The sequence below is a fragment of the Vanellus vanellus genome (genome assembly GCF_965231255.1).
Source record: "Vanellus vanellus genome assembly, chromosome: 1".
NCBI classification, from domain to species: domain Eukaryota; kingdom Metazoa; phylum Chordata; class Aves; order Charadriiformes; family Charadriidae; genus Vanellus; species Vanellus vanellus.
In genome coordinates, this window is record NC_138905.1 from 162825760 (window position 1) to 162852837 (window position 27078).

The 27078-nt window shown below is 42.7% G+C and overlaps 1 protein-coding gene across 1 annotated transcript; it reads left to right on the top strand.

The window, feature by feature from the left end:
* Positions 1-829: 829 nt before the first annotated feature.
* SLC15A1 (solute carrier family 15 member 1) lies at positions 830-27078 on the top strand (the record flags this gene model as incomplete). The annotated part of the gene is made up of 23 exons (XM_082494364.1): positions 830-959; positions 2988-3010; positions 6791-6875; positions 6970-7111; positions 9940-10059; positions 10235-10334; positions 10578-10668; positions 12197-12280; positions 13448-13530; positions 14681-14767; positions 16297-16386; positions 17632-17676; positions 17777-17809; positions 17962-18050; positions 19245-19326; positions 20812-20937; positions 22318-22464; positions 22966-23015; positions 23627-23734; positions 23846-23942; positions 24368-24514; positions 25370-25477; positions 26813-27078. The coding sequence occupies 23 exons, from the start codon at positions 830-832 to the stop codon at positions 26999-27001; spliced, it is 2256 nt and encodes a 751-aa protein (XP_082350490.1). The 3' UTR covers positions 27002-27078.

A 27078-nucleotide genomic window follows, 5' to 3' on the forward strand; every position in this document is an offset into this window, starting at 1 on the left:
GGTGTTTCTCATAGCTCTTAAATAATGCTTTTTCACAAGAGAGTTTACCTAGAGCTGACCTAATCAGCGTTTCTTAAATACACAAAAACACAGCTGGAAGATTCAGATAAGGGCAGGGCCCATTTAGCTATTTATCTTGAAGATTTTGTTCCCGTCTAAACTGGAACAACAAGTAGTAAAGGCACAAATGATGCTTTTCTGTGGTGTAGCTCTCCCATCGCCTTTTGCTGGACCCTTGGTCCTGCAGCGTCTGAACGTGTTGGTGTGCCTCTCCTCGCAAGCAGCCCGTGCATTGGGAAACCTTGTCTCTTGTAGGGGAGGAACACGGGGTGCCCAAAAAATGAGAAAGTGCCGTTGCATCTTCAGCAGGCAAATCCACAGTCTGGGGGCAGGCGACTGTAGTGATGAGCAGGCAGAGCTTGGCAGAGCTGCTGCCCAGAAGGGCACCAGGGTCTTGCTGGCTTGGGAAAACAGTGATGGCTCTGGGAAGAGAGGGAAACGTGATGCAGCTGGGTCTGCTCATGTAACATCACGTTTGCTGCATTATAGGTTGGCTTTGATGGCTTCAGTGTCTTTCTGGAAGAGTGAGGTGTGAAGTGGGGACTCCTGCAGTCACTTGTCCTGATGGCAGCAGCATCCTTGTGTAGGTCCTGTAAGGCTGCTCCAAGGAGCAGAGGCAACAGGCTTGGCTGTGCCGCAAGTCAGGCGGCAGGAGAGCCGTCTCGCTCTGGAGCTGGGAACATCCTAGGTGACAGGATGGTTGTGCACAGATTTAGCTTGGCCACAGACATGAAGTATTTCAAGCAGGTAAAGTTGCTGTGATGGCTGCATGGAGCAAAGCAACGCGCTCCCATCTTGTGACCTGGACCATGAGCCGCAAAAGCTGCAGCATCCCACGGCATCCCTCTGGCTGCAGGGAACCATGCTGGTGGGAGATGCTGGGGAAGGGGGTCAGAGCTGTAAGGCTGCCCCCCACTTTGCCTGCAAGCGTAGGAAGGAGAGAGTGACCCACCAATAAAAAAACTACTTAGAATCAGTGCTCAAGCCAAGAACTGAGTGCCTTCTGTCTTTAAAATATTTAATATCTTAAGGGAATATGCATATTAAGGCATAACTTAATCTTAAGATATACCTGTTTAGAGCTGTGAAGCTCTTCAGTACTTTGTGGTGAAAACGAGCAGTTCTGCAGGTCATTCTTTGTGGGGACGTTATGAGAGGTACCGAGGATTGCCTGAAGGAGGGACTGCTCCAACGTGCCACTAGCAAACCTCAGATTTATCACTGAAATTGATGTGAAATGCTGAGTGCTCTGTGCTTTCGTAGGTCTAACCCTGAAGCTGCCCAACAGTGGAGTTCTTCAGACAGTTTAGGTGACTATGTTGAAATGTTGGCTTTAACGCCATCAGGAGTTTCCCAACTGTTGCTGTAAAAGGAGAATGGAGGAGTAAAGTCAAAATAGTTGAGAAGTAAGTGTGTCTCAAACACTGAAGTCAGTCAGTGCTGTCTGGAAAAGACACCTCTGCAGTGTTCTCTGTGTGGGGTTTCTTGCAGAGGTGATACTTTTACCCTCTGGAAAGGAAAAAAAAAACAAAACCAACCAACTACAAGTTCCTCCATTTCCCCCCCTCCCCAAGGCTTAGCTACCAGGCAGGAGTGAGATGCTCAAACTGACACTCCCTGTATGTGTTATGAAAAACTGGCAGTATGATGTGTGTGTGCTGGAAAGTGGAAATAGTCAAGGAGCTGCTATGAAGATAGTCTCTATCGCTAATGCCTTGGTATCCTTCGGTATATCTGCTCACATGAGTTGTGTAAGGGACATTACCAATAACTAATGACTCAGCTATCTGCATGTGCCCTGACATTGCTGGATGTTACTTGTTTTCTAGGAAAAATATATTCTTGAATTACCTGCATAATACTACTTCTGTCTCTATCGTGAAGGCAGTTGCCCACAGCAGTGAAGGAAAGAATCAGATTAATTTGTTCTAATAATTTTTGAAAGGGACTTTATTTAGCATTGAGTCGAACACTATAGTGTTGCTGTCAGCTGTTTTCATCTGTTGTGAACTATGGACGAAATGATTGTTGGTGAACTTATTTTTCTTACAGGGATCTATTATGGGCACACTTCATTTGCAAGCAGGGATTTCAAAGTTCACATCTCGTACTTGGCCTTATCTTAATGATAATGAACTCGCTCATGTGGTTTTATAGGAAATGCTGACATCCACTCCGTGGGCACAGGGCGTTTATCTGAAAGGGTGCAAGCTCAGCCTTCCAGCCAGTCTCCTGAGCCGAGCAAGCCCTGCAGGACAGTGCTTGGAGGGCTGCCAGGGGGAGAGTGAACCTGCTGCGAGCAGCTGGATGTGATTTCAGGGCTGCAAGCAGCTGTCTGCTCTTGCTGACCTCCGTGGGCCCCCTCCTGTGCTTTCAGGGCTTCCTAGGATAATCTCCAGGTTGTGGGAATGGCTGCTAACATGGATCGCTCTGTTGGGCCGTGTATTCAGCCCTCCTTAAGTCTGAGCTATGGGAAGTTTGTCCCTTCTCAGGACCGGGCATCTAGATTGTATTCCTTACTCTTGACTTGCCTTTAAGGTAACATCCCTGAGAGTGAATTGAAACAGGATTCATCTTCTGTGGGTGGTAGGGTGGTCTACCACCCCTTTGAACGATATGTGGTGAGCAGTCATAGTAGGATGGGATCCTTTTCTCATCAGACCTTTTCCATTTTTCCCTGGGAGTGTATATGAGTCTATGCATAGTCTGAAAAACCAAAGTCTGTATCAAGTGAAGTTTTTCCTAATAACCTTCTCAAACCATGAAAAGTCCCCATTGAACAAACTGAAAACTTACTCATCCTGAACAATACTTTGTTTATGTTTCATGATTTGTTTCAAGATGAACTTTTTCCCATGTCTTCCAGTGGTTTTAAAGGAATGTTACTTAGTAATTTCCATTAACTTGTGTTTTTTTTCCTTCTGCAGCTGCAAAGGGTAAGGGCAAGTCGGTAAGTATTGTTTTCTCTTATTAAAAATTTGCTATACTGACTCTCTTCACATTGTTGTTTGGGTAACTTTAGCAGTGCACACAAAAAAAAATCCTATAAACATACTTTAGAAGTATAAAATAATGAGTTATTGGCCAAGACATGCAAAGCGGTCTGGTAGCTTATTAAATCTCAGCTAAGCATTAGTATGCTCACCATCCTGATAAAATGTCTGAAGAGCCTTTGCTAAGTGCAAGGTCTTACATCTGGGTCGGGGCAATCTCAAGCACAAATACAGACTTGGTGGGGAATGGCTCGAGAGCAGCCTTGAGAAGGACCTGGGTGTGCTGATTGACGAGAAGCTCAACATGAGCCAGCAGTGTGCGATCGCAGCCCAGAAGGCCAACCATATCCTGGGCTGCATCAAAAGAAGTGTGGCCAGCAGGTCAAAGGAGGTGATTCTGCCCCTCTACTCCACTCTCGTGAGACCCCACCTGGAGTACTGCACCCAGCTCTGGAGTCCCCAACAGAAGAAGGACATGGACCTGCTGGAGCATGTCCAGAGGAGAGCCATGAGGATGATCCGAGGGCTGGAGCACCTCTCCTATGAGGAGAGGCTGAAAGAGTTGGGGCTGTTCAGCCTGGAGAAGAGAAGGCTCCGAGGAGATCTTATTGCAGCCTTCCAGTACCTAAAGGGGCCCTACAGGAGAGCTGGGGAAGGACTTTTTACTTGGGCACGTAGCGATAGGACGAGGGGGAATGGCTTTAAACTGGAAGAGGGCAGGTTCAGATTGAACATTAGGAAGAAATTTTTCACTGTGAGGGTGGTAAGGCACTGGAACAGGTTGCCCAGAGAGGTTGGTGAGGCCCTGTCCCTGGAGGTGTTCAAGGCTAGGCTGAACATGGCCTTGGGCAACGTGGCCTAGTGGGAGGTGTCCCTGTCTATGTTGGGGGGTTTGGAACTCTATGATCTTCAAGGTCCTTTCCAACCTAAACCATTCTATGATTCTATGACATTGGTTGGGAGGAGAAAGGTCCCTGGAGCCCATTCTTGTGGCTGAGTTGCCACTATCCACCGTGTCTCCTTTAGGACTCTTACTTTTCGGTGTTAGTTCTTCCTCTGAGTCCTTGAACTGTTAAGGACACCTGTCTCAGCAACCCTATCTCTGCCTTTGCTTTTCTTATCTTGCAAGGTTTTACTCCAGACATTCGCGCAGATTTCTTACAGCTTAGTGGCTTCCTCAGCAGCCAAAGTCAAAGCTGTGAAGCAGGGTGGTGTCAGACCTGCGTGTGGCATCCCCAGGGCAGGGGAAGGTTACAGAGAGCACTGTGAAACATAACCTTTAGGTTACTTCTTCACTGGTGGATCAGCTGCTTTCTGGCCAATAGGGGTCACAGCAAGAAGATATTTCAGAAAATCTGTGTGTGCATGCATGTGCATAATGCACCAGATGATTAAAAGGACAGTATAGTGCAAAACAAGAACAGTATAGGTCATGGATTATCAAGGTATAGCTGCATATTCTCTTCTTGCTTGCATCATCTTGGAAAAATAGTAGGGCTACTGTAGCTTTCTCCTGCGTGCCCCTGTTTGTGCTCAGCTGTGGCTATGACATGCGAATCTCCGCCAGCTAGGGGGCAGCCAGTAAAAACCCACCCATGGCTGCTGTGCCGGCGTGTGAATGTGGGACATCTCTGCCCGGCACCCAAGTGCCAGTGGCTTAAAACAGAAACCCAGCCTTGGAGGAGTTTTGTTACGGTCCCCAGATCAGCACATACCACCGCTTATACAATAAGGTGTTGGGTGGTGGGATAGTGTAACGCTGGGGAGGTTTGAGAACCCGGAGAATGACAAGTTTTAGTGAGGTTTTGTGAATTTATGATGGGGGTGGGTCCTGCCAGGACTGCCCTGTCCTTTTTTTTCCCTGTTAGGCAGACCAGACACCGGGACGGCAGTCTCCTCCCCAGCTAGGTTTTACCCAATTACACTGACAGAAAACAGCTGCACAGTGTGGATGTTTTGGGGCCTGACCCAACAACTGCTGAAATCAAAACCTTGTGGGTATATCTATGGGTGCTGAGCCAATCCTTCATGGTGTGGTTCCACATCCACCTCCTCAGGAGCATGAATATTTGTGTGGCTTAGTGATGGTACATGGACAGGGCTGGGTGGGTGGTGTTCTTCTGAATGAGCTCCAGTCCACCAAAAGCTGTGTCCAAATTGGGGTTGGTCTTCTAGAGCTTCTGCTATCTTCAGCCAAGGGAAGTAGGCACTTTCAAGTTAATTTTACCTAATTTTGGGATCCATGTGGATGGTCTTCCTTTGGAGGCACTTCTTTCTGCCCATGGAGGATGTGATAAATCAAGACTGACAAGTTGCTAATTAAGCCTGTAATATCTATTGCTCTGAAGCTAGAGGAGTCCCACCCAGCACTCACCTTAGCTGAAGTCAGATTCTTTCAGTAAAGCTTGCTTATCAAATCATGGGTAAAGATGTGCACTATATACGTGGTTCAGCTGATAACAAAGATCGATGCTGTTCAGGCTGCCTGGATATGCTCATGCTGGAGTCAGAATAAGTCAGCAATACTCTTGCCACTCTCATTTTCATTTTCTTGCAGTATTCACAAAAAGCTTAATATAGCCCACAAGGCTCATGAAGTGTTGTGTTGTTCATTAAGGCTCTGGCCAGAGACTTTGCTGGAGACACAGACTCTGATTTACTCATGTCAGGCAGGATTCTCCCACACAAGGTTTCTTTCCTTTTGATCTAGAGAGTTAACTTTTTTTCTGTCTCACATGGAATATGGATTGGTTTGATTCCTAAACCCTCGCAATGTGAAGACAAACAATGCTGTATGTTTTTCTTGTCCGTGCTTCTTAAGTTTCATAACTGTTTTACATCTGGGACGTTCTGAAGATTATTAAAAATCTGATTTTTGCAACTTGCAGAATTAAACCTATAAAAAGGGTAAAATACGGAGTATTACGTTCAACTTGCATTCCTAGTCATTTTAATAGAAATGATATCTTGTATTCATCCACTAAGAAAAGTAGGCAATCAGAAGTTAAACTTCCAGTTCTACTGATAATGCCAGATTTGTACCTGCTGTGTGCTTTTCCTCTTTATTGCAATGGCAAGAGCCATGTCACAAACTGCGTGATGGTGACTGTGGAGATGCCTGTCACAGCAGGTGAAGGCTCAGTATATCTGCCAGTTAATGCCATGCCATTTTAGTTTAGGAGTAGTCAGTTCTATCAGTAAGTCTGAAGAAATGAAGGATTCTTCATCAAGCAGAGTATTTGTAAGGACGGGGAGGTTTCCTGGGAGATTTGTTTGAACAAAATGTTTGAATGTTTATCTGTCTCAAATGGAGGTACTTAAAAATAGCCCCAGGCTTCTAACTTTGGTGTGCTGTGGGGGACTTCAGCGTGGTGGGTTTTTTTGGGGGTTTCGGTTGTTTTCAAAAATGTTGGCTTTTTGCATAATTTTGGATATCAGTCAAGATTGGTCTAAGGCTTAGGTGCTGAAGGCTTCAAATGTCCGCAACGCAACACTTGAAGGTCAAATGTAGCATTGTTAAAGATGTCTTGCAAAGGGCAGATGGGAAGTCTGTAGAGCTCTGGGGACCAAGAGGGAAAAGTGAGAACCGACTTTTGGTTTGGGTAAACCAGTGTCATTCCACAGAAGCCCATGCAGCCTCCTGACCCCTGCATGGAGCTTGCTCAAGCTGGGGGTCACTGAGCAACGTTAGTCCGTCACACAGCTCTGAGCTCACGCTGTCTGTCTCTTGCTTCCAGCCAAACTGCTTTGGCTACCCCTTGAGCATCTTCTTCATCATCATCAATGAGTTCTGCGAGCGGTTCTCCTACTATGGCATGCGAGGTACGTCCCGTGTCCTGCGCGTCCTTGTGCCTACCATTACTCACAAAGCCCTGACATTGGTTTGTAACCCGTTGTTTTGTTCTTCTTCCTACAGCGGTGCTCGTTTTGTATTTCAAATATTTCCTGCAATGGGATGACAACTTGTCTACAGCCATCTACCACACGTTCGTTGCTCTGTGCTACTTGACACCGATCCTTGGAGCACTCATTGCAGACTCTTGGCTGGGAAAGTTTAAGTGAGTGCTTCCTCAGAAAACAACTGAAAAACATGAAAGCTCATCTGACCTCAGTGGTACTGAAACCCTCTCCTAAAGCAGCAGCTCAGAACAACAGCTGCAGAGCTGGTGTCGGCTACTCCAGGACTGTTTGTGGTCTGCTTTGGGTTCTTTCCCCCCAAAAGCTTGAGGCTTTAATTGATTTAGCTCAGACCTGAAACTCCACTAGAGTTAACAAATCTTACAGTTCTGCTGATCATTTCAGGGCAGTAGCTTCTTTCCAGGCATGATGCGTGTGTGTTTCTCATCTGGACAAAATGTAAGCTAAACTAAGGAAAAGTATTCACCAAGCTGGGAAGATAGATACCGGAAATTATAATTACATTGGATTGAATCTTTACCTATTGCAGGTGGCCAACGAAACTGTCAACTACTGTGTTATCTGATATTAAGTGGGACTTTTGGAATATATTCTAAAGTATTGAGTAATTTCAGCATTAACTTGACAGCTCCGTGGGAGGATTTACTGAGTTGCAACTTTTCCTTTAAATGATGAATTCAGGGTTTTCACCTGTGTGCTAGTTGCTCAGAAAAGTACTGCTGAGTGAAGTGCTTTGATATGTAACCAAATTATTTCCAACAGCGTGATCTCGCTCTCCTTTGCTGAGATCGTGAATCTAATAGTGTTTACTTTGCCAGAAAATAAAAGCGCAATAAAGTTTTTATGGAGGCATATGAGTCAGGAATGTTAGCTGGCTTGTCAAAGGTCTCCCAGAGATTAGAGATGAAGCTGGCTCTGCAGCTGAAGGCTGCACCATCTTCTTCCGCTGCGGCGACAGCCTCTGGGAGACCGGGGCTGGGACCGCTGCCATGCGTGCTCTCCGGAGCCAGCCTGACCCATGTAAGCTCATTGCAAATAGCTTGATGTCTTGCAGATTGCAGCCTGAATGTATGTGCACTCACTTTGTTCAGATGGCATGATTTATTTATTTTTTATTATTTTTTTAAATCTATTTTGGTTTTTACTTGGTTTATCAGATAAAGCTTTGCAGACCTTGACATCCCTTCTCCTCTGGTGCTTGTGTACACCAGTGCCACAGCTGCGAGCCCCCGGCCACCAGACCCTTAACAGGAGCTTGGTAGGGTGGCTCAGGGCTTAAAACTAGAACTTGAAGCCAGACGAGAGAAAAACATGCTTTTGAGGGGGTGGCAAATAAATCTGGGTTTCATGTATAGATGCCCCCAAATACAGCAAGGTGCCATGAGGAAAACTTAAACAATGATTCATTTAAAACAAAATCTATGATAAGAGAAAGAGGAGGTTACCCAAGCACTGTTAAGCCCTCTTACAGGAGAGACTCGGACCTTATGCAGTCCATGTCCTCTGTGCAATGTCTGCCAAGGAGCACGCTGGGACCTGCTCACATGTTGTTAGATGCAAAGTTCTTGGGGGGAGGGAGGGGAATAATACAGAAATCACAATTATTATTTTAATTGGGTAGCATCTACGCAGTGTCAGTTATTTAAGTGTTGTCTTCACAGCATGCTTATGAGCCTCACAAATGAAACCCAGAAATTTCTTTCCTGGCCAGCTCAGGTTTAACTTCAATTGGAAACTTTCTCCCAAGTTGTTAAGCCACTAAAGTAACTGTGCTATCAAATTAGAATTTTATTTTTTTTTAATCTACTAAATAGCAGATTTACTGTTGCCCCACTTTGCACAGATTGTTACCCTCCTACAGGGAAAAGCATTTTTAAGCCAGGGAAACCTTCTTCTAAAGTGAGAAGGACTTTGCCAATGGTGTGAGTGATTCTGTCTTCCTCTGTCCCGCTTGTATCAGGGTGCTCTAAACTTGCTGTGAGGATCTCTTGCCTTTGTCAATTAGATTCAGTTTGTCCTATGTCCTTGAGCCTTGCCCTTCGTTGTCATGGGGCTGTTTCTTCTGCAAACTAGAGTTTTAAATAATTTCACATCACCGCATCCCATTTCTCCCGCTTTTCCTCCAAACTGGCGACCTGGGTCTGTGCCTACTGAATGGAGCCCTGACCAAGGAAGCAGATGAATATGGATTAAACTATGGTCACGTAGTTAAGCTCCAACGAAGTTAAAATGGACCCTAAAGGCATGGGGGTGAGGGCTGGTGGCTGTAGTATCACCATCCCAGGCACCTGCTGGCAGAGGACAGCCAGGCTGAGAGGCTGCAGTCTGGACTCTTCCGTGCTGCTCTCACTCTGCTCTGAGTTTAAAGTTGTTGGTACACTTACAACTAAGAGAGCGGGGTAGCAGAGTTGTCATTCACAACAGTATTTTGGGGGAGCTTGCATGTTTAAAGTAGATTTTTTTTTTTTTTAATTTCTTTTTTTTTTACTCCTTGCAGCTAAAATATAAAAGAACATAGAATGTTTAAACAATATTAAAATCGGAGTAAGTTGTGTACTTCGGTGTTGTAAACTCATCCATTTTGAACTTCACCGTATATGAAATATGATAATGGCATTCTCTAGTTGGTTATTAAAATGGCAACCACTGAAGAGATTTAAATATCTCCCGTGACCTGGTGATGTCTACAGAATTCATTTGTCATCTTGCCTTGCTTAATTAAACAAGGCTAGCTAAAATAATAATAAAAAAAGAAATAAACAGAATAGAAATATTGTGACAGAGGTATGTGGGCAGATTTTTACAGTAGCTTGTGGTAAGTTGAGTCCATAACTTGTCGTATCTGTTCATTTTGCTTCTTTACTAAGCATCTTTGAAATGAGCAAAAGTCTGCATTACCTGTGTGTGTACGTATATGTGTGTAATTGTGTTAATATATCTAAAAAATTATCTCCTCTCTTTACAACAGGACCATTGTCTCCCTGTCCATTGTCTATACGATTGGGCAGGCAGTCATGTCTGTGAGCTCCATAAATGACCTGACGGATCAAAACCGGGATGGCTCTCCTGATAATATACCGCTGCACATGTGAGTTGCCTTCTGTATGGATTTTTTCCAGGTTGACGAAGGGTGGGAGAGCTTACGCCTTAAATTTATGTTATTTGAATTTCGACTGTCTTACAATCAGTCTCTCATGTAGACTTTAAGTAAGAAAGCAAAGTGATTTTTTTTTTTCCTTTTTCTCTTTTCTACTTTGTTCCAGCGCTTTGTCCATGATTGGCTTGATCCTCATCGCACTTGGTACTGGTGGGATCAAACCCTGTGTGTCAGCGTTTGGTGGAGATCAGTTTGATGATGACCAGGTGACAACATCTTTCAGATTTTCAATCGTACAGATACTCTTACTAATGTTTGACTATTATAATACTCTAATAATATGCATATTTAGACATGTGCATTACTGTAGTGTTTCCTGAGTAGCTGGAGAAGGAGCTAGGTAACTATTCGCCTTGAAGTGTGCAAACAGAGCTGCTGATTGTTCAATCTAGGCTAATTGATGTAGCTCTGGCCAAGCCTTTCTAAACATCTTTTTGTTTTTACTGTAGGAAAAACAAAGATCTAGATTCTTCTCTATCTTTTATTTGTCCATTAATGCTGGAAGTCTCCTATCTACTATAATCACCCCGATTCTCAGAGGTAAGGCCACACATTTGTTTATAAACTAGTGAAACATCAGTAAAGGATGCGGTCCAGTTAAGTTTAAATGAATGCTCTGCTCTTTGAGACCTTGTGGAGTTATCTGGCAAATAGTCTTCAGGTTTTCACGTATGTCATCCAAATCCTGACAGGTGAGGACTGTCAAAACTGAGCCAGTTTGAGATCCGAATTGCCTTTAGGATTAGAAGTACTAGATCTGAAGAGATACGCTGAAGGCACTCACTTGTATGCCTAACGTATGCTTTAATTCCACGGAGGTACAAGTGTGGCACCTCTTCCAATGACGTTAAACAAGACTCACAAGACGTTAAACATGACTCACAAGAAAGAGTTGTACTGTTTTCTGGGAAGCGGGGAGAGACTCCTCTATTTCAGAAGGGGAGACTATTCTAAAGTGTGCCCATGAGAAGTACAGAAGCACCTATGCACATGGGAACACATTTATCCACGTGACAAAGTAAATCATGTTTTTCATATCGTTAAAGGAGAAAGTTATTTTTCTCTTCTGCTTATAACAAGTAGCGTGATCCTAAACAAAAAGCAAATAACTCACTGATCCATATGCGTGTGGATTTTTGTGGCAAGCTTACACACACAGATGGTGCTGCATGGATGTGCTTGGCAGGAGTTTGAGAAGGCTCTTTTTCTCAAAAGAAAGAAAACAGCATATGAGTTCTGGAATAACCCTAAAGCACCCGGCTGAAATTCTGGCCTTTGCATTTCTTGACCGGAACAGGCTGTGTAGAAGCATTTTAGATGTTTACTTAATGTATGTTCTATCCTTCCCCAAAATGGAAGGAGATATGCACAAGGCACAATGTGCAGTTTACTTCCATGCTGATAGATGGTGAAAGCTACCTTGGAAAAACAAAGTCAGCTGAGGAAAGTAATACTATTATGTCCTGTAAAGTTTTAACCAAAAGGCTAATACAACTAAATCAAGACATTCATTAGCTGCAAGCTAATATTTTTTTCAAATCAAACTCTCTAATCCTTCTGTTAGAAGTAACATGGTGGAAAAGGTAATAATTTTGTTTAGTCTTTTACTTTTCCATGTTAGTTTCTACATGCACACTCTGAGCATCATTTCAGAATGTATGCATGAATTTTATAAAGTCAAATTGCTGACTGCTGCCGGGGGCAGTGTGAGGGGTGGTGTGTTTGAGAACGTTTTCAACAAGCTACACTTATGTTACTTGCATCTTTATGTATGAACTTGTCCCAAAACTTCTGTAATGTAGTTCCTTTCTCACCAAGAACATGCATTTGATCCTTTTAGGTTCCAACCTGAACCACTCTGATTTTTTTTTTTTTTGATACATAATTCCCCTCTTTAATAACGAAAGATAAGTTGGATACTGATCATCCACTCTGTCAATAATGTTAGCAGAGATATATTTTTTTTTTTTGTCTCCTGAGTTAACAATGAATGCAAAGAACAGAAACCCTGGGTAAAATACTGACAGTGCTGACTGAGACTCTTATCTAATGTTACTTTGTACTTCAGCTCAAGAATGTGGCATTCATAGCAAACAGCGGTGTTACCCACTAGCTTTTGGAGTTCCTGCTGCCCTCATGGCTATCGCCTTGGGTAAGTGGAACTGTTTCCATCTTGCTGCTTCGGTTATAGACATGATTAGTTTATAAATATCTCAGAATAACAAGAAAATAGTAGAATCTCCAGGTATCAACCTCTACCAATACCTGACTCTTTCTGCAATTTTTGACTCTAAGCTCTTTTCTTGGGGGTGTGTGTTGGTGGGATTAACCTGAAGCACTCACTTTTACAGAAGAGACTGATTTACCAGGGGAGACCGATGGGGCTGAGGGGAGACACAAATATACTATTGAATTCTGTACATTATGTAATTTACTGTCTGTATTTCCTGGACTAGTTGGGTGTACAAATAAGATCTTTTGAATGTAGTATGAGAACTCTTGAGAAAATGTGGGGTTTGGAAACTATCCCTAGTCCAGGATGGCAAACTGTACACGGTAATTCTCCCAGCACTGGAGACACGCCATACTGGTCTGTCAGTATTTCTCAAACACCTGCATTTTTACTAGCTGCACTACAGGTCACTCCCCGAGACTTTCTGCCACAGCACAAAGACCAAGAAGCTGGGGGGGAGGGGGTGGTGTCAGTATGTACCACAGTACCCATCATGGTCCTGGTCCTTCGTGGTCCTGACTGGGAGCCCACCCAGGGTGGGTTTCCAGCTACTGGTGACCCCATCTTGCCCGTATGCGCAACCCAGGGCGGACGGGGGCTGTGGGAGTTTGCCCATGTCCTGCCCCGCACGTGGGAGGGTGAGGCTGGGCAATGTGCCTGGGTGTGGGAGCTGAGGACACCTCGGCCGGTCGTGCGGTTCGGGCAGAGCCTCACGTGTCCCTGCGTGACGTGAGCCACAGCGTCCTGGGCTCCTGAAGAGGAGCCCCTAAAGCTGTCTTCAGGTGGCACAGCAAGCCCAGAGCCAAGGTCCTAAGTGGTCCTTTTCAGTTAAGCTAACTTCCCCCTGAGGACTTACCTCAAGAGTCTCCAGATTTAGTCCTTTGTCTTAAATAGAAGCAATCTGCTAGTATTAATTTGATTTCTTTTACTGTATGATAACATGCTGATAGGCAATTTCATTGCTCCATAGGAGGCTTATTCCTACTCTGATCTAACCCCTTGACTGTTACTGTTTCCATACCACATTATTTGCCACTATTTTCAATAAATCCCGAGTTGATTTTGGTTTCTGTTTGCATGTTGTAGTTGTGTTCATAGTTGGAAGCCCAATGTACAAGAAAGTTCAACCTCAAGGAAATATAATGGTTCAAGTTTCCAAATGCATTGGGGTAAGTACTGTTTGTATTCCCGAAAACTCTGGCAGCAATTTTTTGCAACTGTTCAGTAAACTTGCCTAGATCAGAAGCTTTTCTTGTATCATGACAGATTTCTGAAGTTCTTTACTTTCTTCCTTACAGAGGGCTTCTTACTGACACCTCCAGATTTAGACTGCCTTTTTATTTATCTGTTTCTTGGCTTACATGTTAATTCATACACAAAGGAAACAAAGTCAGGTGTCAGTGATGTCTGAAAGCTTATCCCAGCCGCTGGGAATCATTCCTCCCTCATCTGTGCACCTTTATGCAGCCCTGTAGTAGGAGACAAACATGCCTTGACCAAGGCCAAGAGCAGAGCTACTAGAATATCTTATCAGCAACAATTTATTGCTTATTAAAAGAATGTTATTTACAATGCAGAGGTATATTGAACCCCACTGTATTAGGGAGGTCAGGGGGTTTACATGTCGGTGCAAGCCTGCAAGGAAGGGAGCTAAATCTGCGTGTCCCAACTTTGCAGTGCCTCTACTTTGAAACCAGGGATTTTATTTTTTTTTCATCTATGGGCTTCTTAATTCTCCATGCAGATCTGCCAGCTTGTTATAGCCCAGACCATCACTTGTCTTGTAAGCACGGTCAAAACCAAATCTCTATATGTGATTTTGGTTATCACTTAAAGTGCTGGCCCTAACGCACAGCTCAGCCATGCGTGCTATTCCATGCAGAAAGTCTTAGGAGTCCTTCAGGACTATTTGTGTATATTCAGTGTCGAGGTATGAGGAATATTTACAAGTTACAGCTTCTCAGTGAAATGTACTCTTACAGCCATTCAGCTCTGAAAACCTGTGCATATGACATTCCTCTATTTATTGTTGTACATAAGTGAGTCTGAAGTAGGCAGGTCTTCAAGTTCCTAACAGCAACCCACATCGAGAGAGACCACTCTGAGCTGTTTGGTTCGCTTAATTCCAGGTGCACACTCCACTGGATATGCAGTGTGAGGCCTTTAAATGCAATATTCCCTTAGATGCTTAGACCAGTTAACAGAAGTAAGTCACCTCTAGCACCTTCTAAAGCAGGAGTGTCATCTTTAATGACAAAACAGTTTATAGCATTTATAAATATTTGTAATGCCATTAAACAAATTTCTGCCTCTCCTCAGTTTGCCATCAAAAACCGGTTCCGGCATCGCAGCAAGGCGTTCCCCAAGAGGGAGCACTGGCTAGACTGGGCAAGTGAGAAGTATGATGTAAGTACTGCGTGAGCACTTCTGTGCCCTGACATCCCCTGAGCCTCAGCTTCTCTTCTGTCTGCTCTGATCCATTGCCTCAAGCGCTGGGCAGATAGTTTTGGGACTCTCAATGGTTTACAAGCAAGTGGTCTGGCCAAACCTCAGTGATCCCCTGGGATTGCAGGTTACCACCCCAGCTCCCGTGGGAGAAAGCAGAGCTGTGTATGCGTCGATGCTCTGTGTGGCCATAGGGGAAATTCGAGGGAGGTAAAGAAAAGACTGGTTCCCTTGTTGAACAAATACAAGCACCTGTTAGTTTTTTAATTAGTAAAATAGCAATCATTATCCCTGTCAACTCTTTGTTTCTCCCAGTAAACCAGCTTCAGACCCACCTTCACACAAAAATATGCTGGTTTAACGACTGTAGAAGGGAAATATGGGCATAGTGTTGACTGTCACGGTCAATGCCCAGGGCCATAGCCCTTGTCTTAGGATCGAACTGCAGAATTTTGCTTAGGAATTTCGGCTTAAGTGGATAAACGTAGCATAACCCCAAACTCAGTACCAGCTCCTTTCCATGACTCTGGAAGCCTTGTGTCCCATAGTCCCCAGCCATGTCCCTTCTATCCTGTCTACCCTGCCCGGTTGTCAATGGCAGCACAAACCTTAGCCTGTCCCCTTTATTTTCCTTTTGCCTATACGCATTTTTCATGTGCGAAATGCATTCCTCCGTCACCTGTCATTCAAACACCTCCTTCCTAGGAACATAAAGCAGCACTAAGTGCTAAATCTCATGCTGCCATCAGTATACATGCCAAGAGACCAGGTTTTTCCGATATCGATGTCACCTTTAACCGGCAGCCCTTCCCACACCCATAGGCAGACCTTGTGCTTTTTAACAGAAATATCCACAACATACAAAGTTCAGGACGTGGGTAAACATTAGAATCATAGAATTGTTTTGGTTGGAAGAGACCTTTAAGATCATCAAGTCTAACTGTTAACCTCGCACTGCCAAGTTCCCACTAAACCCTGTCCCTCAGCGCTACATCTACGCATCTTTTAAATACCTTCAGGGATGGTGACTCAACCACTTCCCTGGGCAGCCTGTTCCAATGTTTGATAACCCTTTCGGTGAAGAAATTTTTCCTAGTATCCAGCCTAAACATCCCCTGGCACAATTCAAGGCCATTTCCTCTTGTCCAATTGCTTGTTACTTGGGAGAAGAGACCGACCCCCACCTCTCTACAACCTCCTTTCAGGTAGTTGTAGAGAGCGATAAGGTCTCCCCTCACCCTCCTCTTCTCCAGGCTAAACAACCCCAGTTCCCTCAGCTGCTCCTCATGAGACTTGTGCTGGAGGCCCCTCACCGGTTTCGTTGCCCTTCTCTGGACACACTCCAGAACCTCAATGTCTGTCTTGTAGTGAGGGGACATGATGTGTCGTTATGTCTTTACCTTCTGGTGTGCTGCAAATAGCAGGCTGCAACTGCGTCTTTTTTTTTTTTTTTTGACTAATTCCTGTTGTGTAATTCTTGTTTGCTGCAGAAACGACTGATTGCTCAGACTAAGATGGTGTTGAAGGTGCTTTTCCTTTACATTCCTCTCCCCATGTTCTGGGCACTTTTTGACCAACAGGTAAAGTAGAAATTGTTTGGCTTTCCAATTAGGGCTGTACCATGTCGCACTATGTACTCTGAAGTCACCAGACATGAAAGATGCCTATACGAGGGTGGAAACAAATTCTTTGCAAACCTTTTAACCTGGTTCTAATGCAAAGGGGTAATTATTGAGTCACGTTAGTACAGGATGTTCTGCAGCCAGGGGAAATTCATTTCATCTGGACACCCAGGACTGATGCAGTGACTGATGCAGTGACTGCGGCCTCTCCAAATCTCCTATCAGCCAGGACTTGGAGAGTGAAACAGTAATTTAAAGCTTTCTTAGTTCTCACTCTTCTTCCACTCTCAGTTGGGAGATGCAATGTAGAGTCCTAGCGCAAATGCTCTGGAGAATCAGGGATGAAATGAGCTGGGTGACAGCTTGCTTGATCACCCAAACTTGGTATAAATACCTCACACCTTCAAGCAGAAGTATAAGCCTATAATTCCCATTCACTTGGTGGACTGAGTGCTCAGGACTCATGAAAGCAGGCTTTCCGACTGAAATGTTGAAGTATGAATTTAGGAGGGTATCTGAGAGAAGCAGGGGCTGAAAGCTTTATCCAAGGCAGAGTGTAGGAAGCTTGGTCCAGGTCGCCTGGATCGTGCTGCTTTAGTCCAGTACCTGTGAGCCGTAACTCTCAATGTGACCTGTTACAAGTAGGCAACCTTGTTGTGAAATTCAGAACTAAATACTCCTTACAGGACTAATAACTACCACATCTCACAGCGGTACGTTGCGGGTGGTTAAAGGCTCTTGCCACAGATGCAGCGATGCACATTCCTGCAAGTCAGCCCCGCTTGATCCAGCTCTGGGCGGGTTTCGGGGGCAGAGGGCTCAAGGCAGGCTGGGCTGTGGGAAGGAGGGATGGACACGTCAGTGGTGTGGGGCGCTCAGGCGCAGGCAGGTGGCACGAAGGTGCTCAGGTGGCTTCCGCACACAGTAGACGGTGGCGCTCTGCGCAGGATGTCCGTGCCATCTCTCCGGCTAATCTCTAAATAATTTTCCACTCTATTTCACGAAACTAGTAAGTAAAGTGAAATGGACCGTGAGGATCATTTTGTTCAAATGTTTGCGTTGCAGAGTAAGAATACTCCCCTAGCAAGCCAGATTTATTTTTTATATTGTATGTCTTTCTCAACAATTGACATATAAAAACAATTCAAAAGAAAACTGAAGATTGAATTACTGTGGCATTTAACTTTCTCTTTTTTTGTTAAGGGGTCAAGATGGACACTGCAAGCCACAACAATGGATGGGAATTTTGTAGGTTACTCTTGCTTTCTTTCTTAATTTACCTTTACTTTTTTAGATTGGTTTTATTTGTTGTCATAATGTTAAAACCTATTTATCTTTTCTTCACCAGGGAGCTATTCAGATTCAACCAGACCAAATGCAGGTAATCTTATATCTGACAATTTGAAGTACTTCCCAATGATTACATATATATATATTTATATAATTTAACTGCCCTTCATTTAAAAAAAAAAAAACCAAAACAACAAACTCTGAGAAATACTCAATGTTTTCCCTTATTTTCATCTTCAACAGACTGTGAATCCAATCCTGATTATTATAATGGTCCCAGTTGTAGATGCTGTGGTTTATCCTTTAATCAAGAAATGCAAGATTAACTTTACGTAAGTTGATGTACCTACCTGACTTCAACAGAGGCTCATTTTGGTGGTTTCTTTAAACTGCTCTTTCAGCCTAATGTAATAAGAGCAAGCATTCAGCTAGGGAGAAAATAGTAGTGTATTTAAAATGGGGTAAATATTTTTAACAAATGAAAATAAAAACAAAAAACCCCCATAGGACTCCGCAAGTAGCATGTACAGGCACCATAAGACTGGAGGAACAGAATCTAACAGTAAAGTAACAATATTTTGCAGTTAAGGGAAAATCTTTTGACTGCAGGAGAGATGTTGTTTACTGTTTTCCACTTGCCCCTTTCTTACCCCCTCTCCCTCCCGAAGTATTATAAGAAATAGAAATTCAACATGCATCCATAGTGTGTGTCGTGTTTTGGGCTTAAAACTACCTGAGACAAGATGTGTTTCCTCTTCAGTCCCAGTGAAGAGAATGGCTCACTGGATGCTTCTAGGTGTAGTTTCAGAGGGAACTGCATATTATATTTAATGTTAGTAATGAAGCAGTTAGCACTCGCAAACTGGAGGAGCAGAACAGAATATAGTTCTTAACACAATTCTTATAGGGCTAAGATGTGCTGCTGGTTTTCCATCCATTATGAAAAATCTGGGGGGATGTGTCCTGTGATGGAAACATTGTCATTTGTGGACACTCTACATTTGACAAAAAATGCCATAAATAAAACACCTACCTTAAACTCATCCTTACGGCTGACCTGAATGTCAGTAGATATCTCCTAATTCAACATCTTTCCCTGACGTTTTCTGTTCCATATTATTTTGATTTAAACACAACAATATAGACATAAGTTGTTACCCTTTTTAAAAGGCATAACTTCTCCTCTTTTCATGTTTTAAAGCTAGCATCCACACTGGATTGGGATTTATTTTTTTTTCTTTCTGTAGATCAGACTTTCCCAGAAACCTAATTTGGTCAATGTTTGAGCCCAGCAGATGCAGAGTAACAGGTTATTAAGATGCTGCAGGAAAGATGTATTTTCCCAACGAGTTGAGGTACCCAGCTTAGCAGAACACTTTCTGTAACAACGTCAGCCCTTCAAATGGCGATAACGTGCTAGTTGCGGCCATTCGAGTTTCCCACCATGGAAAGAAAACCACTAACAGCTGTGGCTTTGAATCAGTATTTGTCTTATAACTCACGCACGTGTTTTGTTTCTGCACTAGGCCCCTGAGGAGGATCACTGTGGGTATGTTCCTCGCATCCTTGGCTTTTGTTGCTGCTGCCCTTGTGCAAGTGCAAATAGACGTAAGTTCAGCCACATGCAAGTATTTACTAGTAACATTTAGTTTAATATAGAACAAAGTGTGTTTAAGGTGAAAGAGAGCCAAGACTCCTAAATTCGGAACAAAGCAGACGAGCAGAGAAGTAGAGGGAGGGAAAACATTATGCTAATCACACTACTGCAATATACTTTAATAAAGTTGAATAGCTATGCACACCATACTGAAAAAAAAAAAAAAATCTCATCTGCCATTAACATAAATCACACATTAAAGGCAACCTCAGGTCTTTAAACTTAGACTAAAAACTGAAAACCAGAGATTTGTTTGTCCTCCCAGGGGGCTGCTTTGTATCTCTGATTTCTTCTGATATTTAGACTGGAGGTGAAGTGTGGCAGTCTGGAAAGTATTATCACAGCATGGGCAAAGGTGATACCTGTTTAAGGCAGGATTTATCACACCCAACTTTCTTTGCCCCAAAGCGGGGGAGGTGTCATGCCTGAACCAGACGAAGGCTTCCCCTGTAGCTGGGGCACCAGCAATACCTCTGGGAGGTGACCCATCGTACCCCAAGATCTGAAGAGCTATCCAGAGGTGGCTGCCTATCTTCATGCACTATCAAGGCAAGCTGCTCAACTCTTAAATAGCTTTAGTTAGGAATGAGGAATTCTTTCCATAACGCCAGGGTCCAGCAGTGAAACAAGCTTTATATTCATCTCTGCCTCTTGAAGTTGGAAGTAAAGGGTCTGTACTTCAGCTGGTACAGATACATCCAGGCTGTCTTCTTGAATGTCCTGCTCAGAAGGCCAGAGCTGTGCACACACACATACTGGCACTGGGCAGAATCTTCATCAAAGCTGGTAACTTCCCAGACTGTTGTGCAAGAATATCCTCCAGGAAGGGAAAGATGGACCTGGTTTTGTCATGTGATGTACCTAAAGAGATTGAAGTGGACAAAAGTATGGGAAGGGAGGAAAGGTTGAGGCAGTATTGAAGTAGACGTAACTCTCGTAGCTCTTGATGCAAAACCAGAAGCTATTTACTGTTAAATCTGGTGGGAAATGGAGTCTCCAGAAGTTCAGTTTCTATCACACTGGGCAGTGCCCACACATACTTGTGTCCAGTTCAGCAGGACCAGTGCTGCGGGAGAACACGGTACCAAGAAACTCAGGAACCCAGGCAGTCACAGGGTGTGGGAAAAGCCCATTCCTTGAATTGCAGAGTGGCCTTGGCGGCAGCAGTAACATGCTGCAGAGTGTGATCAAAGAGGAACCACATCTGGCCATGGAGGCATTGTTGTGGATGAGAGGTCTCTTTCCTGAGGCGGCAGTAAGGCAGCTTGTGAGACTAGTATCAAACCCCATTATTACAGTTGCATCCCTCTGACCATCACAAATCATCAGGCAAATGCTAGTCTTAATCATGAGATTATTAAGATCACAGTAATCATAGTACTCTTTCCATGTGACTTGGGATAGGACACTGACTTTACTTTTTTTCCATCCTACAGAAAACTCTTCCAGTTTTCCCTACAGCTGAGCAATCCCAAATAAAAATAATAAATCTAGGTACTGACAGTGCAACAATTAAGTTTGGACCTGACCATCCACCTGTGACTGTAGCATCTCTGGAATCAGTAAGTAAGGGGACATGGGGAATAGCAAGTTTAAACAAAAAAAATCGAATGGAGTAAGTCAAAGTGGTTTTCAATGGTTCAGAATCGATTCTTTCCTAATTTTTTTTCTCTATTCATTTTAAAGATTTTTTTTTTTTTTTTTATTGTGGAATGAATTGTTACTGATAACACAGTGAATGAAGAAATGGTAACAATTTCAATATTCTAAGTAGTACTAGTTTGTTTGTTTGTTTTGGCAAGAGTTGTTCTTTTTTTTTTTTTTTTTTAAGAAACTTTAAGAAGCTTCATAGTGACTTTGAACTAATTGAAAATGCCACTGTTCCTAAAAAGGTGTCGTTTCTTAACAGCAAGAACACCCCTTCCTTCAATAAAAGTCCATTCAGCTCCAGTAAGTCATTGTTCTTACTGTGAGTGATCACTTGAACAGGGAGATTTTTCTGTAGCTATGTCACATATATTAAGCTTCAGATTTTGCTATCAAAGAACATTTTCAGGTTCTATTATAGCACAACCTTGACAGCCCTATTGACAGCAAAATGTGGTGGAGCTGATGGACATTTTTAATAATGGATATTTGCAAGTGTGTTCTCTGATAGTCCGCAGTCCTCTTTCCATATAAGAGAAGAAACCCTATTCCATCCTCCTCCATATTTGCCTTACATGGAAACTGAGCTGTGAGGAGAAGATATTTTATGCTGATGTGGAATTGATATAACCGTGGTGCATACCTGAAAATGAAAGGTGTAAAATGCTCCTCTCCTTACTGTAGACAACTTATAATCCAGATGCTTTGGATCTATAAAATGCTTTTTATAACCCTATAAACCAAAAGGCTTATTTTAGTACTACATTAACACGTTTATTAATGTTTTAAGTATTTTATGCTGATGAAATGTATTTAGAATATTTAAAACATGTCCTGGTAATAATCAGTCCTGTTATGCTGAAACCATAAAGATGCAGTTTGCATTTGCCTCTCTTAGGAGGTGTTGCTATTTGGAAAATGCCACATCCTAACTTATGCTAGTGCTGTCTCTGTAGCTAAACAGAATTTTACTTGGTGATGGTGGTAAGCCTGATTTATCTGGAGCAAGAAATACACAGGAAAATATAACAGCTATTCCATAATGCTTGTGAGAAGCTCATGTTACTTTGAAGTTTGTGTAATGAAATAAATTAATAAGGGAAAAAAAAAGTCAAATGAAATTAGTGCTTGACGTAGAAAACCTAACAAAACTTGAAAGTTAGGAGATGCTCAGGATCTCTGGCACTTCAGAAGTAACACACGTGTAACTTTCTGACCCCCTGGAGTCACTCCCCCAAAGCTGTAGACAAATATGCAGTTGCATGGAAATTCATAGCAATTGTTTGTCTTTGTAGGAGAACTACATGACATTTCAGGCTTCGACGTTGCAATTAACCGTAACTTCTGGAAACAAAACTACAACTGAATCTATCACGTTGTCAGGGGGGACACGTCACACTCTCGGAGTTAAAAATAATGAGACAGTGATTGATGTTATACAGGTAAGCCTGTTTAATCCCTAAGTTATACATTAATGTCTTAGCAGCTATCTATGGGGAGTGTGTGAAGCTGAGAGAACAAGCTCTGGATAGCTTTTCCCTTTGTCTTGTTTTCTGTCCCTCCCCCTCTCTACTGTACCAGTGAGACTGGTGAGCTGTAGAGTGCAGGGCAGGATGTTGTTGGTGCTTTTCTTTTTGTTTTGTTTGTTTGGTTTTTGGTTTGTTTGGTTTTTTTTGTGGTTTTTCGTTTGTTTTTTTTTTTTTTTAAACGAAGTAAAAATTACCAACTTAGTATTTAACTTGACAATTACCCTTTCACCAAGACTTAAATATGTGGTCATACAGCGTTTTCTAGTAGACGTATATCCTAGTAGGATCCTAAAAGGAGAAAGGTCTGGAGTCTTTCTCTGAAGCCTCTGTTAATTCTCACTGCTATGTAATAGTGTATAGTTAAGCTGTTCACTGATACCAACGGAGTTTCTTGATAATGGTCTCTTCCACCAGCTGTTTGACAACGTCACGTCAAAACCAGAAGAAGGAAATAATCTCATCAGGTAGAGTTTGTTCTGCTCCTAAGTTTTGGCAGTACAGTCACTGTCTCTTCAACCTGCCTCTTGGGTGGGCTCTTCTTGCTTAAAATGTGGTGTAGGAAATCTATGCTTGCTGAACACCTCACTCAATGTTTAGGGGGTGTAGGAACTTCTGGGGCACAACTCCTCTAAGCTACCTTGCACGTCTACTTTGGGTGTAATTTGGCTAAAACTGGAAGTGCATGTTTCACTCCATTGTCTAGACTTTTTTTTGTAGGCAACCGGCACAGACTGCATGCTTATACCTCCTTTTTAATCTTGGGTAAGAGGTATTCTACTGCTTCTCTGCTTTTCTTCTACATGTTTCTTTTCCAGATGTATTTGTTACTGGCTGTAGTAAAGGCTTGCTTTCGACATTCTCCTAAGCTGGCAGTGGGCTGATGAGGATCTAGCTCATTTTTTGCATTAACCACACTTTAAAAGATTGAGTTGTTTGAAAAATGTAAACTGACAAAAACAGAAGGAGGAGACTTGATGTTTGTTGTGCTGCCAATATATAATGAAAAGTAAAACCTGTATTTTTTGGCTTATGCATATTTAGTTTTTTAGTATTTTATCACTCTTGCATTTGAAAGGTTCATAAACAACTTGCCAGATCCTGTCAACATCACTATGGGTGACGTCTCTTTTGAACCACTGCAGCCTCTTTCTGGCAGTGATTACAAACTCTTTCCAGGAGGAAGGTAAGCATTTTTCCTTTGCCTAAATCTAACCACTTAAAGGCATACTTCTCTTTTATATAATACGCTCAATTGTCTATACCTATGGTCTGAACTGTGTTTTTTCTTTTTCAGAGCAGATAAGATTATGGTTGTTAGAAATTCAACGAGTTGTTCAGTTACTTCAAACACATTTGGATATGGTAGTGCCATTACAATTGTAATTAATGAGGTGAGTTGCCAATTGCTTTTTATGTCAATATTTTCTTTAATTAAAAAAAAAAACAAACTTGTAGAATTATCCCTCTTGCCCTTAACTGTATATATAATGAATTCTTGTATGACAAAAAGAACATAAAACCATCGTTAACTCTAAAAATAATAATTGGGATGATAAATGACATAACTCAAGAATTCATGTTCATCACTAATGGCCTTAAATCTTTAGCCCTATTAGACACTAAGGATCTGCATGGAGTCTGCTGTAAAATAGCTACTCCTTTCTAACTAGATATGCAGTGGTTCATATACAATATTTCTTACTTACCCAGAACTTTGTGTATATGAATGATTATAAAGATGATACAGAACTGCTGAGAGTGCCTTTAGTGTACAGACTCTTTGTCACTGTTCCTAATGTGCTATTTTAACTTCCAGTGTTCTGGAGATCCTCTTAAAGTAACGTATTCTGAAGATATCCCGCCCAACACAGTCCACATGGCCTGGCAGATCCCTCAGTATTTTATTCTTACATGTGCAGAAGTTGTCTTCTCTGTCACTGGGCTGGAGTTCTCATACTCACAGGTAGGTTTTGCCCTTCAGAACTCTCATAGTGTTAAGAGCCCTGAGCGGAGTCCTTACTCGGGTATAAATGAAGATCTATGATTTATTATTTTTGAGTGGTGGTTCTGTATCGCTGCTTTGTTTGAGCACCGATGTCCTTCAGATCCCCCTAGTAGGACTATAGGCTGGTGCAAGTTGACCTTGTTTCACTGGCATTTGGTGCTTTCTATGAAGATATGCTGAACTGTAGCATTTGAAGACTTGACCGTTCGTCCTCAAATCTTCTTCTCACCTGTGACTTTCCACTGAAATTAAGGGAAACTGTACTACTGCTGTAAAACCAAACTGGAGAGCCCTCAAATATAAAGGGGACAAGCACCAACACCTTAGCTCCACGCTAGTTTCCTCCGTACAGTCTTTAGCAGCAGTTTAATTACGCACATTAGTTCCTTTGTCTCCCAACTCCGGTTTGTATTATTACCTTTGTGTATTTCTTCCCTTAATTCTGGGTCTATAAACTGCAGTGATGGGAACATTGCAAGATGTGGCTTGCTAGACTATGATGCACTCAATTTCTTCATTTAATCTGTACCGTTGCGACTGAGTCAGATGTAAAACGTGACTGTTAGTTACTGTTAGTTACTCAGTGTGTACAAAGTAAAAAGTGTTAGTCGGTACCAGTAATCTCTTGCTTCTCAAAGCCTTCCCCAGGCCTGTTCAGTTCAGTTTTAATTAAAAAAATAAACAAACCAAAACCAAACCAACAAGCCACCCCCCAGAGAACCAGTGTTTGTTATAATGTAAAGAATGCAGTAAACATCAGAAAATAAGCGATAGCGGTTTTTGACTAAAACTTAAGTGCCTTTACTTGTCTAGGCCCCGTCTAATATGAAGGCAGTGCTGCAGGCAGGGTGGCTGCTAACGGTGGCTGTCGGTAACATCATTGTCCTTATTGTGGCTGGAGCATCCAAAATCGGCGAGCAGGTAAGCACACAAGCGATTGGCGTGCTTTTTTATACTACATTATGAGAAAGCAGTTCTAATCTGGGGGGGGTGGAGTCACGGCTGGTAATCCTCAGCCACAACTTTTGAACATCAGCATTACGGTGGATTTTCATTTCTAATTGGAATGTAGGTGGTTAATGTTAGCTACAAGGTGTGTACCAGTCAGTTGTAGAAGTGGTACTTGACTGAATCTCATTACAGTATAAAAGTTAACAGAGCTTTGAATCTTTATAAGGTATCTGGATTAAAACTAGCATTGAGGGCTGTGACAACAGGGTGGTAACTTGTCTTCTGGAGCCAATTCTAAAGTTTCTGTTGGTCTTTTTCCCCAGCACTTCCCCAATCTGTGTACACACTTACATACACAAATTAAACTTCAAACAACTCTAACAGATACTACTTCAACAAAGGCTTCTACCTCTTATCTGTTGTTTGCCATTCCTAACTCTCGCTCTGTAAGGCTCCTTTTCTTGCCAGCAGCAGTTTCTAGCATCTCTATAATAAATCGCTTCTCATCATGTGGAAACGCTGTGAATTTCTGGGCTGAAATTCTAGACTAATGGACTTAGGAAACAGAATTTTGGTAGGTTTTGCTACTGAACCTTCACCTGCATACCCCAGCTTTGCCACGTCCCATCTTCTGGCTCCAGTGGTTTCAAACATCATTCCTTGGGGCATGAAAGCTGTCTTTCTCCTGGTGAAGGAGTACTTGGACAAGACTTTCTCAGAATACTGGTGGCACTGCCTAACGAATCAAAAGGAATATCTGAGCGAGGGGGGAGCCTGTCTTTGAAACAGGTCTGGCAGTCCTGGTTTTGACTAAATTAGGCAGAAAGAGCATGAATCGGAGCTGTTGAGGCTTTTCAGGTAGAGACAGCACTTTGAAACCGAAGTTCCTGGTCTTGCTCTCTGCCTGGATCTGTGGTCAGTAGAAACTTTTCTGCTGACGTAAGTGGAAGCAGGCTCACTGCCAGCCTGCTTAAAAATGACATAACCTGGCCAAAAGGAGGGGCTGAGTTTCCTTTTTCAGACTATTGCTTCATTCCCATGCATGCAGGAAGATGACATTGTAGAACTTCCCAGCATTCGTAGAACTTCTCTCTCTTCATTGAAGACAGGACTACTGAAAGGGCCTCAATTCTGAGTCGCTTTAAATATGTATTACATATGTCCTTTAAGTCGTATGGCACTTGTTATATGTGCTCAGTTTCACATTCTGAATTGACTTAATTCCTTGCAAAGAGTAAAAAGGTGTAATTCTTCAGAACAATGAATACTGATGGATAAATTATACTTTTTTTTTTTTTTTTACAGTGGGCAGAGTATGTGCTGTTTGCTGCCTTGCTATTGGCAGTTTGCATCATTTTTGCTATCATGGCTTATTTTTATACCTATGTTGATCCAAATGAAGTTGAAGCCAGACTTGATGAGGAAGAAAAGAACAAAGCCAAAAAAGAGCAAGATGTCTATGAAAAGCAAGCTGAAGCTGACTCTCAAATGTAAAAGGTGTATTCAAAAGTGTTTGTAAATTATGGTATCCCGTTAACTGTCCCTGCAGTAAGAGGAATCAGGGTATCAGT